Source organism: Danio rerio, chromosome 21 (assembly GCF_049306965.1).
Source record: "Danio rerio strain Tuebingen ecotype United States chromosome 21, GRCz12tu, whole genome shotgun sequence".
NCBI lineage: Eukaryota > Metazoa > Chordata > Actinopteri > Cypriniformes > Danionidae > Danio > Danio rerio.
The window spans coordinates 6,212,501-6,230,327 of record NC_133196.1 but is presented as its reverse complement, the minus strand read 5'-3'; the positions used below and the strand labels follow the sequence as shown (position 1 = coordinate 6,230,327).

Below are 17,827 nucleotides of genomic sequence, written 5' to 3'. Positions count from 1 at the left end.
CATCTGGTGAGAGACACAGAAAAGGAGAGAGAGAGGGAGAGAGATAGAGAAAGGCCCAGAAGAGGAGAGAGACGGGAGAGAAGAGGTATAGTGTGTGTGATTTTGGATACTTTTAGGTTTATAATCAAGTCTTCATCACGAGAAGAGAAGAGAAAATACAGGGAGAGGAGGAGAGAGACAGTAAATTAGTGTTTGTATTATGAAAGACTCAGATTCATAGAACTTTATTAGAGAAGCATTGTGCGTTATATGCCATGGCAATAATATGCTTTATAAGTTTGTAAAAGCAATACATTAAAATACCCTTAAAAAAAAAAAAAAAAAAAAAAAATATATATATATATATATATATATATATATATATATATATATATATATATATATATATATATATATATATAGTTTTATTAGTATTTTTATTAAATGCTTTGAAAAATAAGTTAAATCTTTGTAGACCATAAATACATATGTACTATATATCATTTATTTAAATATGTGGGCAACAAATTATAGATTCATTTTATTTAAAAATTATTATATTATTCTTATTTTTTAAATTCAACTATACAACTGCCTTACTAGACAATGTGCCCAGGGGCCCCTGAGTTCTTAATCCAGGCCTGTGGACAAAGCAAGTCAGTAAGGTACTGAGGAGCAAGATTATTGACGGCTTTGTAGACAAATAATACAATTTTAAAATCAATTCTGTATTTAATGGGTAACCAGTGAAGTGCAGCTAAGATTGGAGTTACTGACTCGTACTTGCGGGTCCCAGAGAGTAGTCTAGCTGCTGCATTTTGAACCAGCTGCAGGCGAGAGAGAAGACTGAGTAATACCAAAATTACAGTAATCTAGACGTGTTGTTATGAAGGCATGAATCACTGTTTGGAAAAATTTCTGGGATCAAAATGGCTTGACTTTAGCCAGTTGTCTGAAGTGGTAAAAGTATTTTACGACAGTACTGATCTGTTTGTCAAATTTTAAGTTTTCATCAAACACAACACCTAGATTTTTTACACACTGGGTAATATGCGGGGCCAAGGATCCCACATTAACATCTAACAGAGGATTTTCTTTGTGCCCAAATAAAATTACGTCAGTTTTTTTTTTCATTTAAGTGTAAAAAATTGCTTGAGAGCCAAAGTTTAAGCTCCTCTAAGCAAGCCAGGAGTGGTTGTAAGCCATTAATATCTTTTTGTTTTAGACTAGAGGAAAATACATCTGCATATAGATGGAAGGAAACTTCATATTTATTAAAATTTGAAGGCAGGGGGAGCATATACAGGCCCAAGGATTGATTCCTGCGGAACTCCATAGTTGAGAGGAATATTGGATGAGGATTGATGGCCAATGCGCACACTAAAACATCTATTGGTCAGATAAGAGCGCAACCACTCTAATACTGTACCACGAAGACTGTCTCTAGACGTGTAAACAGGATCTTGTGGTCAATCAGGTCAAAAGCAGAACTTAAATCTAACAAGACTAATGCCATAGATTTCCCTGCATCAGTTTCTGTAAAAATGTTCACATACACACTCATACACTACGGCCAATTTTGTTTTACCCAATTCACCTATAATGTCTTTGGACTATGGGGGAATCCAGAGCACCAAGAGGTAACCCACACCAACAAGGGGAGAACATACAAACTCCACACAGAAACGGCAACTGGCTCAGATGGGACTCGAACCAGTGACCTTCTTGCTGTGAGGTGTTTTGAAACAAATCTTTGCGCTTAACAAACTAAATAAATTATTTATAGGCTAATGGATGTCTGTGCGTACAAGGTTTCCCTATCCACAAGAACGAAAGTGAAAGTAGATAATGAGAAAGCTCATCTCTCATTCTCTGTTTAACTGTTTTCTTGCTAATGAAATGCTCAGTTTTTCCACTTACACTTACTTTACGTCATGTAAATAGCGAATGTGCTTATGGCGCGACGCAACTGGCTCTTAAAGGGAATGGGAGATGAGACTCTGACTGGTTTATTCCTAAAACACACCTATAACTCGTTAAGAAAATAAACTCAACCCTTTTAGATCATGCGCCACGTCGCAAAGCGGATTTTTCCGTTCTTAAATTAATAAAAGTGGATTTTGACACACCCTTAAGGCTCCGTTTTTCAGAATTCAAACCCAAGCACTTTTCACTGGCGTCAAGCTGAAGCATATGCAAAATCACTCTTTTGACTTTAGATGGCTCTACACAACTTTAAGCTTGAGACACCCGCTTATAACACAGAAGACGAGGAGGAGAGGAAGTTCACACGATTGTTGATAAAGTTACTGGTGGCTTGAACAAGCATGAATTATCCAAGCAGCAGCTCCAGCTCTAGTGATAAAGAAATGATTATTATTCACAAGAGCAATAAGCAGCTCCACGTTCATATCCCCTCTTCAATGTGCGCTTGCATTGACAATTTTTCCGCTTGAGCGCCTCCAAGTGCTGTTTACTGTAACTTCAGCAGCTCCGTGCACGTGAACAAAAGTGGCGATCTGATTGGTGGAAAAGGTTTAAACAAAAAAACGAGCATGAGGCGTTTTTTTTTAAATGACGCTTTTGCGCCTGGTGTTTTGCGCGTTGGTGTGCACGATCACATTGACGCCCGTTATTTAGTCGCGAGGCGTTAAACGTCGACGTCTCGGTGTGCACGGGCCTTTAATGCGTTTGCACCCTGCGCTTTGCACTTTGCGCATGGATTGTCAAAATAGAGCCCAATATGTAACTGGCTGTAGTTCAATTAGCAGCCACCAGTGTCGCTATTGTCAATAGGTTTGAGAATCCTACATGTACAGTTGAAATCAGAATTATTAGCCCTCCTGAATTATTAGCCCCCCTGTAAGTTCTGTTTAATGAGAAGGTTTAATGAGAAGATTATTATTAGAAATATTATATATTAATAATAATAATTTGGATTTCAGCTATAATCCCTTTAACAACAATCATAAGGTCAGCTCTCACTTACTTATTGCCAAGTTCCTTCTCAGTGACAATGACCTCGTCCACAAACCAGGAGGCTTCAACTTTGACCTTCTTGCCATCTTTAGGGATGTGTCCCAGACAGATACTAGCGATGTCTCCCAGCTCCTTTGAGGAGAACTCAAAACGGTCCGTATTGCCTCTGAAAAAAACCCACACATGGAGCAACATTGTGTATTTTAACCGATGAAAAACAAATACCAACTGAGCACCAAAAATACACTCACCGTAAAAAGCGTTTCTTTTTAGCCGAGTTCTCCAACACAAACTCTTTGGAGCGTCCCTTCTTGCCTTCTAGAACAATCCAGGCATTCTCCTTGGTTTCTGCATCATCCATGTCTGCTGTCGTGACCAGGATTTCATATTCTGCAGAAGAACACACAGGGTTATAGACATACCGCATATACTGTACACTTTACATGCAAAAGTCAGATTGGCTGACTTTTAAAAAAAACCTATTATGCCCATTTTTTCAAGATGTAAAATAAGTCTCTGATGTCCCTAAATCTAATAACTCTTTAAAATTGACCCTTTTAAGGTTTAACCCAAATTGGGCCCTTTTAGCGGCTGTCACTTTAAATTCAAATGAGGTTGTGCTCTCTTCAAAAGAGGGCGGAGCTACAAATGCCTGTGTGTCAGCATATTGGCAAATACAAAAACAAGACTAGCCTCCTATGCTAACAAGGGAGAGATCATCACTAGTGGGCGGAGCTTTCCCCCTCTGATGACACGTACAAACAGACAATGTCAATCAAAGTGTTTCTGCAGACTGTTTTTATCAAGTGTGCTTATAAAAAAATAGAATTAATACATATTTATGATTAAAAGCTGGTTATGTTTAAAGACTGCAGCCACACAACTGTTTAAACCCCTTATGAAAGTGATTTTTGCATAATAGGTCCCCTTTATTGCACAATCAATGCTATGTATGGAGAAGCAGGCAAGAGTATGTGAATCTCACTGGTTTTTTCATCAAAATCCACTCCATCATTGTTGGCACAGGCCAGCTCTCTCATGATCTGTCCGTCATCCTCATTCTTGGCGAGCCAGCGGTCACACTGGAAGCGAAACTTCTTCCCCAAGATGTCATCATGAACGTCCACATACTCCAGGTGCCAACCAGGAGCCGGACCTGTCAACATAAATATTACTTTAACTAGGCTAATTCGATCTTTTTTTTTTTCTTTTTTAAATATTTCCTAAATGATGTTTAACAGAGCAAGGAAATGTTTACAGTATGTCTAATAATATTTTTTTCTTCTGGAAAAAGTCTTATTTGTTTTATTTCAGCTAGAATAAAAGCAGTTTTTAATTTTTTAAAAAACATTTTAAGGTCAATATTATTAGCCTCCTTAAGCAATATTTGTTTTTGGTTGTCGACAGAACAAACCATCATTATACAATGACTTTCCCAATTACGCTAACCTGCCTAATTAGCATATCTGTCAATATTGGGATGTGAAAATAAGGGACCCCTCCACAACACCCACCCCCCACCCCCCACAAAAAAAAAAAAAATTCCAAATTACTACATCTATTCATCTGGAGTTGTTTCATTGTAAAAAAATGAATTGTTGAATTGGTCAGAAATATGTTTTTATTATTTTATTATTATCAATTATTATTATTTACCAAGGTCAGAAAAGCATACATTAGAAAAAGCTAATTAAATTAGGGCTGCAACTAACAATTATTTTAATGATCGATTAATCTGTCGATTATTTCTTCGATTAACTAAAATCGAAAAACTAAATCGGATAAAAAAAAACAAAACAAGAAAAGCATTCATTTCCAACTCTTTATTCAAAAAAGCTCGTCCTTGAGCTGTTATAATAATATAATAATAATAATAATAATAATAATAATAATAATAATAATAATAATAATAATAATAACAACAAAATAAAAAACTAACAAAGTAGTATTGTCCCATTTTCAATCCAAATACATACTAGATACATACTAGACACATGAAATAGCAAAAGAAATTATGTTTTTTTTCTGGAAAAAAACACCAATAAATGATCAATAAATGTGTATTTTATAAATATATTGTGTATTTATATAAATGATTATTTGTCAATGGGGAAAGAAAAATAATCTTAATGAGATATAATCTCAAACAGAGGTTTTAGGCATCACTTAATTTTCCCATGCCATGTCTTGATTTAAGATTTTTTACATGTTTGGACTGGAAACGAGACAAAATGGCTAAGAAAGAAAAACTTTTAGCTGTGTAGCTATACATGACTACAGATGGAAAAATGTATGATCCAAAAAAGCCAAGTGAATAAAAACTTTAGTCTTTAGTCTTGCAAAGTGCAAAGTTACTATACCACCACTGCTTTGCTACTGTTGTTGACCCTTTTGCAGGTGAGTTTTAAAGATGTACGGAAAAATATCTTTACAGGATGATAGCGGGAATGAATCCGGGAGAATCCCAGGATAAACAGGCGGGTTGATAGGTATGCTAATTAGCATAGTTAAGTCTTCAAATGTTACTTTAAGCTGAATACTAGTGTCTTGAAAAATATCTAGTCAAATATCATGAACTGTCATCATGGCAAAGATAAAATAAATCAGTTATTAGAGATGAGTTATTAAAACTATTCTGATTAAAATTAGGCTGAAAAAATCTTCTTTCTGTTAAACCGAAATTTAGGGGAAAATATGCAGGGGGGCTAATAATTCATTCAGTTTGGAGGGGTACTCAGTTGAGTGTTTTTCATGCGTTTTATGTGATTCATGAATGTTTTTCATGTGCATTTGCTAAATGTACGTGGATCTTGACGTGTCCTTTAAGCACATTTACAAAATGCACATGAAATTAGGTGGACAGGCTTAGCAGGGTGATTCTGAGCGCTCTGATCGGCTCACCTGAGTTGTCGTGCCAAATGCGCACTTTCGAGAGCTCGCCCAGGCTGAGGATGTCAGGAAAGCGGAAAACATCCGTCTGTTTGCGCTCAAACTTGTTGGTGTTGTTGCTTTCTTTCAGAGTTAGAGTTCCAGTGTCACCGTTCTCACCAAAAATAATCATCCACACATTAGCATCGGTTCCAGCCGCTAAAAAACAATCAATTACAGAAGCATGTAAATAATGGATGCGTTTACTTGATCAAAAATGCAGTAAAAACGGTAAAATGTAAAATATTATTACAATATTACAAATAATAAAAAAAAGATATACAGTTGAAGTCAGAATTATTAGCCGCCCTGAATTATTAGCCCCGTTTATTTTTTTTCCTTAATTTCTTTTTAACAGGGTGAAGATTTTTCAACACATTTCTAAATATAATAGTCTTAATAACTCATCTTTAATAAATGATTTACTTTATCTTTGCTATCATGACAGTAAATAATATTTAACTAGATATTTTTCAAGACACTTCTATACAGCTTAAAGAGACATTTAAAGGCTTAACTAGGTTAATTAGGTTAACTAGGCAGGTTATGGTAATTAGGCAAGTTATTGTATAACGATGGTTTGTTCTTTAGACAATCGAAAAAAAATTAGCTTAAAGGGGGTAATATTTTTGTCTTTAATTAATAACTGCTTTTATTCTAGCCGAAATTAAACAAATAAGACTTTTTCCAGAAAAAATAATATTTAAATTCCTTGCTCTGTTAAACATAATTTGGGAAATACTTAAAAAAGAAAAATAAATTAAAGGGGGGCAAATAATTCTGACTTCAACTGTACTTTGAGAAACAGACGATTGTCAAACTCAAGTAAGAGCAGTATTGCCAGATTGGGTGTTTTCCCTATTAACTGGGCGGTTTTGAATTTGATTGTGCAAATAAAAAATTATATAGGCGGGTAGTGATAATTTGGGCGGTTTTGCAACAGAGCGCCCACCAGCCCCCCGGTATTTACTTACTACCTGGTTTTGATGTCACAAAGAGATTCTTATGATGTTTCGAATTAGCACTTGCGTAATTCTGGGGTCCGTTTTTCCAACACAATCTCATGGCAATTCGTAACTTTTTGAATTAGTGGCTAATTCGTATGAATTTGTATGATCTAATCCATAAAATTTTGTACAATTTGCTCATCCCCCAAATACGGATGGGTTTAGAGGTGGGGTTAGGTGCCACGCCTCCTTTTTAACATCGTACAATTTTGTACGACTGAATTAGCCACTAAACTAGCAAAACGTAAAATACTTACATTTTCTTGTGAGATCAGGCTGGTTTTTCATACTTCGCTTAAATAATCTAAGATGATTTGGCAGATCCTGGATCTTTTAATCTTGATAACTGATCTCTGGCTAATTTGGTTCTTCAAACAAGTTCGCGAATCAGATTTAAATGTCTGGATGAACTGATCTGAGATCGCTGCGTGTGTTGTGAAGGACAGATCTATCGACCCTCGAAATAATGATCAGCAATGCAACGATTGGCTAACGGCACAGCAGCGTAATGACATCATCTGATTAATATTCAATTATCCATGTGAGCAAAATTACAATAATTTTGTAGTAAACGGTTTGCTAAATATGACGGAATAACTTTCCACATTTGTTGTGGGCTGCAGGCTTTACACTTTCATGTGTCAAGACTCATTCATTTAGAGATTTTCTTTATTATAGTAGCCTAGGCCTACTCAAGGTTTTTTAATCGACAAAAGGGATAACGGTATACATTAATTTTGCATCAAAAAAGCATTTTGATATGGGTAAAGGTGTCTGCAACTTTTGCAAAGCATCAAATCATCGGCATATTATTGGTCAAAACACGTGCATGACTGCATAAATTATTATCTTTTTTTTTTTTAAAGTCCGATTGTGCATGTTTCCCAGAGATTGTGGCTGGAAGGGCATCCGCTGCGTAAAAACAAGCTGGATAAGTTGGCGTTTGGTGGTGCTGTGTTGACCCTAGATTAATAAAGGGACTAAGCTGAAAAGAAAATGAATGAATGAATAATTGAATTGTGCATGTACGCGTTTGTGTCTAAAATGTTCATATCAATAAATTTTCTCTTTTAACCACCAGGTGGCAGTATTTGTACTTTATTTTGGAGTGCAGATTGCATAAGTTTTATTAATATATATATATATATATATATATATATATATATATATATATATATATATATATATAGTTAAAAGTATATATTTACTATTTTATCTCAAGTGTATATAACTACTGTAAGAAAATATCAGCATTTGGAACATACTTTCAGTATTATCTTTGCTTGAACTGACCCGATCCTGTTTATATGAAATGAACCTGCTCCTAAGCAGGTTTGAGCTACCAGAACTGTTGCTATGACAACAAGTCTCAGATGAGTTTTAAAGAACGAAACGATCCTGGATCATGTCAGATCGTCAATAACCAAATCCAGCTAACTGAGTAATCCATGTACGAAGAACAGACCCCAGGTCAGGTTTTCTTAAGCCTGACAAACTTTATTTTTACTTTTTAATCGGCTCTTTCCTGTCAATCCCACATAAAGAAATACTATAGAACCATACTAAGTTAAAGTGTATTATACTCTATATATTACTATTTTCAATAGTATATATATATATATAGTAATTAAATTTTGTCATTGACAGCTGCAGCATACTGTAAACTGTGAAAAACTGTATTAAAAACTGTAGTATAATTTATATATATTTGACATTACATTAACAGTGTTATACATACTTTAGTTTTCCTTCATTCATTCATTTTCCCATTTTAGTCCCATTATTCACCAGGGGTCACCACAGCGGAATGAACCGCCAACTTATCCAGCATATGTTTTACACAGCGGATACACTTCCAACTGCAACTCAGTACTGGGAAACATCCATTCACTCCCTCATTCACACACATACACTACGACCAATTTAGTTTGTTCAATTCACCTATCTTTGGACTTTGGAGCACCCGGAGAAAACTCTGATACAAGAAGGTCTCTGTAAGAGTGTATGGGTGTTTCCCAGTACAGGGTTGCAGCCGAAAGGGGAAACATCAACAAATAAATCAACAACTAATCTGAAGGAAAATTAATAAATGAATGAATATTTGTATAGAACTTACTGTATTGGGCAATTTGCTTAAATAACTATTGCTGTTTTATCATAGCAACAATAGAATTACACAACAGATTATTTCAAGTCAATTTACTATGCCGTAGTCAGAAAGCACTATAGTTTTTACTATAAATGACTACAATAATAATGAATAAATAAGCTTTCCACTGACGCATGGTTTGTTAACGTTGGACAATATATTGGATACAACTATTTAACATATGAAATCTAAAGTTTTTAGTAATGCACATTAATTAGTCTTTCATATATTTATGGTAGGTAATGTAAATTATTTAACTGTTTGATTTTCCACAACAAGATATTTCGAGTAGCTTATTGCTGAAGGTGGATTCACACTGCTTTGAACTCTTCGAATTTGTAATTTACATGATCCTAATGATCTGAGAGACCTGTTAGGTAGGGTTGGGTACCAAAACCTGGTGCCATTATAGCACCGGTACCTTTGTAACCATTATGTATCGGACTGAATCAGCGTATAAATATTGGTGCCTAATTTCGGTGCCACTGGTGCTGCAACAAGGACGTAAGAAGCATTAGGGGGTGCATCAAAGAAACTCATAAGTATGCGTTTTCACACCATCTCTAAACATTTAATTCTAAACAACTTTGAGGAATACAGGCAGGCGATGTCAGGCGTTTGTTCTTGTTGCTTAGGTAACGGACGCACGCAATTCAATGTAATTCATTTATTCATTCATTTATTGTCGGCTTAGTCCCTTTATTAATCCGGGGTCGCCACAGCGGAATGAACCGCCAACTTATTCAGCAAGTTTTTACGCAGCAGATGCCCTTCCAGCCGCAACCCATTTCTGGGAAATATCCACACACGCACACACACACACACACACACACACACTACGGACAATTTAGCCTACCCAATTCACCTGTACCGCATGTCTTTGGACTGTGGGGGAAACCGGAGCACCCGGAGGAAACCCAAGCGAACACAGGGAGAACATGCAAACTCCACACAGAAACGCCAACTGAGCCGAAGCTCAAACCAGCGACCCAGCGATGATCTTGCTGTGAGGCGAAAGCACTACCTACTGCGCCACTGCTTCGCCCCTCAATGTAATTCAAATATATAAAATATGAATTGATGTTTACTTTAAACTTTAATTATATTGTTGATTATATTGTCTAATAAAATTATTTGTAAAAAGATTTTTGTTAAAAAAAGATTTTTCTAGAGTCATTCACCAAATTTTGAGGCTCAAAAGTATCGGTTCAGGCACCGTTTTGGCACCAGTATCGAAATAACCCCTAACGATACCAAACCCTACTGTTAAATGTGTATGCATTGATTATATCTGTAATGTATTGAGGTCTTAGGCCACGTAGTGATTCATAGACCAGTAATAATACTTAAAAATCTACAATATTAAAAATCTACACTCTATAAATGACTACAATATTTTTCCATGTGCACTGGCAAAGTTGAGTTTCCAATCACAGGTTTATGAACATTAACATAATGAGATTTTACCAGTGTATCGAGTGTTTTAGGGCAACAGTTGTTAACATTTACCGGTTGCATCGCTGGTCTTCACAGAAACAGTGTATATTGTGAGCTCCACCATTTCCTCGTCGTCTATCACAGCCGGCATCTCGCATATGAGCGTTCGCTTGGGCCCGTATGAGCGAGAAAGCCATTCCTCATACGTGAACGTGGCCACTTCATCCGTCTGCAGGTTATGAAGCTCAATCTGCAGCACATAGAGACACAAATTAATACAATCAAATGTCACACTTTATTTTGATGGTACGTTTGTTCAATTTAAATGACATTGCATCTACATGCCAACCAATGCTCTTTAGATTATAAGTAAACTGTTAGGATGGGGTTAGTGTAAGTTGACATGAACTTGCAAAGTTTCTTATAGTCAGTTAAAGCCTAGTTCACACTCGAGGATTTTAAGCCTGATTTGAGCCCGATTTGGAAGTTAACGAGCTCGCCGACAGATCGGGCTGTGATCGGGAAGAAATCTGCGGGTGCACGGCGCTCGCCGCTCTTTATGTGTGAACTACTGAACAACACATCAACGAGGCTCGCTGACGCGTCGCCAACACCTCGCAGACGGAAATCCAACATTTAGCATGCTAAATATTCCAGAGCAGTCGGCCGACTCAACCCCACGTGTGGTCAGATGTAGTGACGAGCTGCAGCCAATGAGAGAGCATATAAACATGAGCTGAATGCCTGTGTGTTCAGGAGCTCAGCAGAAACATCTGTGATTGGTCAGAATGGGCATCGGTGCACTCGCTTTATTCTGCGTTAGCACAGACATGAGAGTAGGCCATATTAACAGTGGAACTAGAATTCTGTAACTATTAGAATTACCATACGGCTAATTCTGATCGTTCTCATATAAAACGCCATATTGTCACAACATATTTACATTCAAAGCTATTATTGAGATATTCAAATGAAGCTTTGAATGTCTGGCATCATATTTAATGACACCATTACCCTAAAAATATAATCTTTTTTTGGTAATACAGCCTATAAATATGTTGTTAAGATACTAAAACATGCAAAGGTCTTGGCTTTCATTTTCACTTTCAAACAGGAGCTATTGCACGGCACAGAATATGCTGTTTTGAAAGATATCTGAAGTAAATTGATGTTTTTGCCATCAGAAAGTTTTGTTTATGTTAGCAGGAAGTTGCTAGGCAAGAAAATGCACACATATTTATAGTCACAGTGAAAAGTATCAGACATGCATGCAGTCATTTTGATTAATATGGTAATTTAAGGCAGAAATGCTCAGTTCTTTACTGTTTTGTAATAAAAAAAATAACAATGTCAGAAAGAAATACACTGATAGCTAGAAAGCGGCTGGGTGTTATTTGTTAGTTTTATTTCAAAGAGTTATACAATTACAAAAATTAAAAACTCTCTGTGTATCTATCCACTGGAACCTTGCAGATGAGTGATTAATCCGCTGATAAATCAGCTGATTTGACGATGTTTTTAAAGGCTTTCTCCAAAGCTTGAAACGCTGTCAGTGATGTCATCAGCACACAAGCAGCCAATAGTGTTCAGCTTTTTCTGATGACTCCTCCTTCAAAATTTCATTGGCTGTGGTTTGGTAGCTTGAATGAGCTGTTGGGGAATGAGTTGTTGTCAGATCATGTAGTGTGTGACCCTCCTCTTGTGGATCATTCACAGAGTGTTGCGTAGTGTGAACACCACAGAGATTAAAAGACACAAAGTCAAGTCATGTAGTGTGAACGGCACAGCGATCTGCTGATGTTTAAAATCCTGTAGTGTGAACCAGGCTTAAATGTCTGTTAAATGTCAGTAGCAACAGATATTAAGCAGACAGTCTACTAATACTCAAATGGACCATCAAAATAAAGTGTTACCCAATCAAATGCTTGCATTATAGTCTAGCCTAGATTTCTCCTTCAAACCTTATCCAGGAACCAGTCGGGTCTGCTTCCAGAAGCATCGATACGCACTCTCATCTTTCTCAAAGGAGCGATATCCTCAATCTCCAGATTAAATGTGTCCACCTGCCCTCGTTCAAACCTGCACACATTGAATGATATAAATTATGCATAGAAAATTATTTGAATAATTTAAAGCTCATTCCATTGGTGTTTTTTTAGCTGTAGTTAAATACTAATTTTATTCATTTTTTAGTATTAAAGACTTAATCGTGATAAGTCAAATCCCTAAAAAAGTTTGTTCTGACACAAGATATTCACTTGTGTATTATGTATATTTATTATCTATATGCAATACAAACAGATATATAAAAACAAAACTATGCAAAACTTGCATATATATTTAAATTGATATATAATTTGTATCATATACATACAGTATATAGTTTATATCTTAATATAAACATTTTCTCAAATATTTGCATGCGAGTGTGTATTTAAGTATACATAAGCAATATAGTACACAAATATAAATGTCAAAACAAACTTTTATTTTGAATGCAACTAATCGTGATTATCTTTGCCCAGCTCTATAAAATCTAAAGAAGCGTCCATCACTGAATAAAAAGCCAGAATTCACAATTCTAAAAAGAACAGTTGATCCCAGTTCTGATCCAAATGAAAAAATACTAGTAATTTATAGTTAATTTAAAGTAAATGCAATACGTTTTGAACCATACTGTAGGTGAAGTTTCTTTATAAACTAATTTCGAGAAGATCACGTGCTTGTGATTGACATGGCTGGTCCCATCAAGCTAATGTACGATTCACAAATCAGACGATTCCTAAGTTATTAAAAATAACCAAAGCATCTTACCTTAGTCAATATCGTCATGAAGAATCCCCCCCTTCCACACCTCTCTCCTCTTTTTTCTCTATTGGGCAGCACAGCGGCCCAGTGGCTAGCACTGTTGCCTAAGAGCAAGAATGCCTCCGGTTCGGGTCCCTACCCGGTCAGTTGGCATTTCTGTGTGGAGTTCATGTTCTCCCCGTGCTCGCGTGGGTTTTCCCCGGGTCCTCCGGTTTCCTCCCACAGTCCAAAACATGAGACATAAGTAAACTGACTAAACTAGATCCGCACCATAGTCACATTCCACTAGCAGCACACCCTCACAGCAATCCTTAACCACTAGGGTGGGGTTCTCAAGATCTACCTGAGCTCAAACTCCCCTCTCGCCCTGCAAACGGGAGGGAGCCCCAGGCTCAAGGATCTTATAAGCTTAGGGCTCTCTCCCAGGACAGCATGCCAAACTAGCTTCATTACCAATAATCAGCTAAGTGTGAACTGTTGAATTGTGTATTATATTGCATATTCTATAGTATTACAACACTTGATTGATGAATGCTACAGTATACTGTAGAATTGACTATACACTCGTACACTACGGCCAATTTTGTTTACTCAATTTTAATATACAGCATGTCTTTGGACTGTGGGAGAAACCAAAGCACCAGAAATCCCAACTTGTCGCAGCAATAGCCTAGTGGTTAGCGCATCGACACATGGTGCAGTAGCGCATCAGGTCATCCCGTGTTCGAATACTGGCTCGAGGACATTTCCCTACCACCCCCTATCTCTCTAACTTCGCTTCCTGTCTAAATACTTTCCTAATAAAGGCCAAAAATAAATCTTTAAAAAAGAAAGAAAAGAAATGCCAACTGGCCCAGCTGTGACTCGACCCAGTGACTTTCTTGCTGTAAGGCCACAGTGCTAACCACTAAGCCACTGTGCCACCCCCTCCCCAATGTACAATAATGACAGCTGACAGTACATTTCCAATGTGTTTTTTCACTGGCCTTTGTACCTGTCCTCTAATTTTGGCAGTAACATTTCCTCCGACGTGCCGTAGACTCCAAACACGGTCATGTAGATCTGTGTGTCTGTGCCTGCGTGCTGGACGTCTCCTGTTAACACCGTTACCTCATAGATCACCTAAAGAAAAATCTTTTATTAAGTAAGTTCAAAAGTTTGAGTTCTGAGCAAATTTGAAACTATTATTCACCATAAACGCATTAAACTGAGCAAAAGTGACAGTAAATACATTGATAATGATAAAAAAAAAATCTGAATTCTGAAGTGCTACATTTGTTGTTAACATTGATAACATTGTCATTTCTTGAGCTACAAAAATCTGCATATTACAATGATTTCTGATGGACTGAATCAAGTGATGTGATAGCTGCAATGATGCTACAATTCAGGCGGCATCATAGAAATAAAAGAAATTTCAAAATATATTCAAAGGTACTTAAAATATTTCACTGTACTACTGCTTGTTTGTCTTTATTTATGTTCAGATAAATGCAGCCTCATTGAGAATCTTCTGAATAGTAGCTTATACTGCATTGAAATCACAGTAATACCCAACCCATTAATAACCAATGTTGGGAGTAATGCATTACAAAACGGTACAGTACAGTACAATATATATATTTATAGTACAGTAAATAGTAATAGTAAAGTACAGTACGGGACAGGGGAATTGGGTATGCTAAATTGTCCTTAGTGTGTGTGTGTGTGTGGATGTTTCCCAGAGATGGGTTGCGGCTGGAAGGGCATCCGCTGCGTAAAAACGTGCTGGATAAGTTGCCAATTAATTTCGCTGTGGTGACCCCGGATTAATAAAGGGACTAAGCCGGCAAGAAAATGAATGAATGAATTTTACTCGGGACATGCTCAGTAACGCTTGCGTTACAACAAACTTTTTGCCCGCAACACAATAACAAATAAAAATACGGCAAGTAAGTTCTATTTCCTGTTTGTGGTTAGTGAATATACGTGTGTGTTGTCAATAATCTCCCTCTGCCTATTGGACGCGGAATAATTTCAGCCTCTGAGCTCGAGGTCCGAGGCTATTGGCTTAGCCCGGTTCGCACAAACGTTAAGAACTAAAGCCTGGTTTATACTCGACGCGCAGCGGAGAAGCAGCAAAAAGATGAAAATGGCAGAAGACAGTACATTCACAAGATAAACAGATGCACATATGGCATTATAAGGACAAGAAGAATGTTATTGTCAAATGCAACCTTTGTACAAACCTGAGAGAATTATCAACATAGACAAATAGAACTAGCAATTTAAAAAACATCTCGAGCGCTGCCATGCAACCACTCCACTAACAGAGAAGAGAAAGAAAACAGAGGACGCGAGTGAGAAGCTAAAGCAGCAGAAATTAAGTTTCTCTCGGAGAGTGGATTCATTTAGTCTTTTTAGAGGCATATAAATCTGTGTTTGGCCTAAAATGACTGCGGTTAAGGGGTTGGTCCTCTAATTGCACTTTATACTGAGAAAGCTATGCTCATCATGCTCACTTGTGCATGACCGTTTTGTGTTGTGAACCTGAATTTAAAGTGAATAGAATAATGGCAAAAATAAGAAAAGAAAAAAATCTGCATCTTGTCATGGCACTGGCGTTTATGTAACGGAGGCCAGCTAATGTGTGCTGTGCAGGTAAACCTCACTCCGCTGACCTCTAAAGATGCTCTAGCGACAGACGCTAGAGGCCATGGTCTTTAGTATCCTCGTTAGAGCAACTGACTCACATGTGGAAGGTTGCCGATTCGAAACCAGCTCGAAGCGGGTTGGGTGGCGTAGGACCGGCGGGGTTACATTGGTGCCGTGACCCGGATGGGAGTGAGGTTTAGGGGGGTGAGTGTAACGGAGGCCAGCTAGTGTGTGCTGTGCAGGTAAACCTCACTCCGCTGATCTCTAAAGGTGTTCTAAAGGCCATGGTCTTTAGTATCCTTGTTAGAGCAACCGACTCCCATGCGGAAGGTTGCCGGTTCGAAACCAGCTCGGAGCGGGTTGAGTGGCGTAGGACCGGCGGGGTTACATTTACATATAGGCCTGTTGTGTCTAATATGAATATACCCAAGCTATTGACAGATATTGCCTGATAATCACTATACCTCTACCACACTTTTAACAGATCATTTGTGATTCTTACTGTCATCATATTTTGCATTGTCTTGAGCCTTCACATTGCCAGTTATATACTATATTGTTAGTAGCCTGGATACATGGCAGTCATTCTGTTACATCATATCGCTTTCTACTGGGTGTAAAATGCTCTACAGTACATTTAGTCATTTTATAATGTTAAGTTCTAATTCTGTAGTTATTTTGGTGAAAGCAACTAGAAAGTAATATAAGAGTCATGTAACATTACTGCTCTGAGACAGTAATATTGTAAAGTAAGGGATTACTTGTAAATAACAGTAACAAGTAATCTGTAATGTATTACAGTTTAGAAGTAACTTGCACAACACTGTTAATAATAAGGTCACACTTTACATTAAGGGTTCATTAGTTAATGTTAATTCATGTATTTTTTACATAAACTAAAAGTGAACTACTTGTACTTGTTCAGCATTTATTAATGACAGTTCAAACATTTACTAGTGCATTAAAAAAAAACGAATCCTCGCTTGCTAACATTAGTTAATGCACTGTGAGCTAACATGAACAAACATTGAACAATATTATTTCCATTATAGTTACCAAAGATAAATAAATAATGCAATAATTGTACTGCTTTTTGATGATGTTAGAAAATACAGTTGAAGTCAGAATTTTTAGCCCTCCTGTATATATACTTTCCCCCAATTTCCAGATTTTTTCGACTAATTTCTAAACATATTAGTTTTAATAACTCATTTCTAATAACCAAGTTCCTTTATCTGTGCCATGATGACAGTACATAATATTTCACTAGCACACTAGCAGTTGCAGATCGCTGGAGAACTACAATTCTGCAACTGAAACGAACTACAACTCCCATCATCCACCTCACACACACCAGTTCTGAATGACCAATGATTGCACACACCTACAGCTGAAGCTCATGTAGACTGAGTAGTTGGACTTTAGATATACCTCACATTCTCATACACTTTGCTGAGTCTTGTGATCTGTAGTTGAGCATTAGCGAAGCGGTTTCCTTGTTCTGCGTGGTTTTGACCTTTGCTTTGTTTATTGTTTTATGTTGTTTTGCCGCCTGTCCTGACCATTTGTCTCCTTTTTCCGACTACACTTTGGATTACCTGCATGCACCTGTTCTTCCTGTTTTGACCATTGCCTGCCTGACTATTGTGTTTAATAAAGCTGCACATGGATCCTCACCTCTGTTGTCCCCTACTCATTATAAACATAATATTTCATGAAGATGTATTTGCAAATTGACATTATGAGATTAACTAACAATAACTAATACAACCTTGTTGAAAAATGTTTTCAAAAATAACTTATAATGGCGTACCTTCTGTGAGATATTGACCATTTCTGCATCTTGCACATTTAGGATGCGCGCGGTCAGTCCGTCTCCTCTGTCTTTGGCCAACCAGCATTTACA

The 17,827-nt window shown here is 37.1% G+C and overlaps 1 protein-coding gene across 1 annotated transcript in view; it reads right to left on the bottom strand.

The window, feature by feature from the left end:
* loxhd1a (lipoxygenase homology PLAT domains 1a) overlaps window positions 1–17,827 on the bottom strand; it is a 114,264-nt gene that overhangs the window by 8,057 nt on the left and 88,380 nt on the right. Inside the window, exons 34-41 of the mRNA XM_021468985.3 lie at window positions 17,735–17,827; window positions 14,282–14,409; window positions 12,441–12,558; window positions 10,552–10,729; window positions 5,860–6,045; window positions 3,944–4,114; window positions 3,210–3,348; window positions 2,969–3,124 (exon numbers count right to left, since the gene is read on the bottom strand). The exon at window positions 17,735–17,827 is cut by the window's right edge and continues 93 nt beyond it. Of these exons, the coding sequence (XP_021324660.2) occupies window positions 2,969–3,124; window positions 3,210–3,348; window positions 3,944–4,114; window positions 5,860–6,045; window positions 10,552–10,729; window positions 12,441–12,558; window positions 14,282–14,409; window positions 17,735–17,827 (1,169 nt within the window). The remainder of the gene's footprint in view (window positions 1–2,968; window positions 3,125–3,209; window positions 3,349–3,943; window positions 4,115–5,859; window positions 6,046–10,551; window positions 10,730–12,440; window positions 12,559–14,281; window positions 14,410–17,734) is intronic.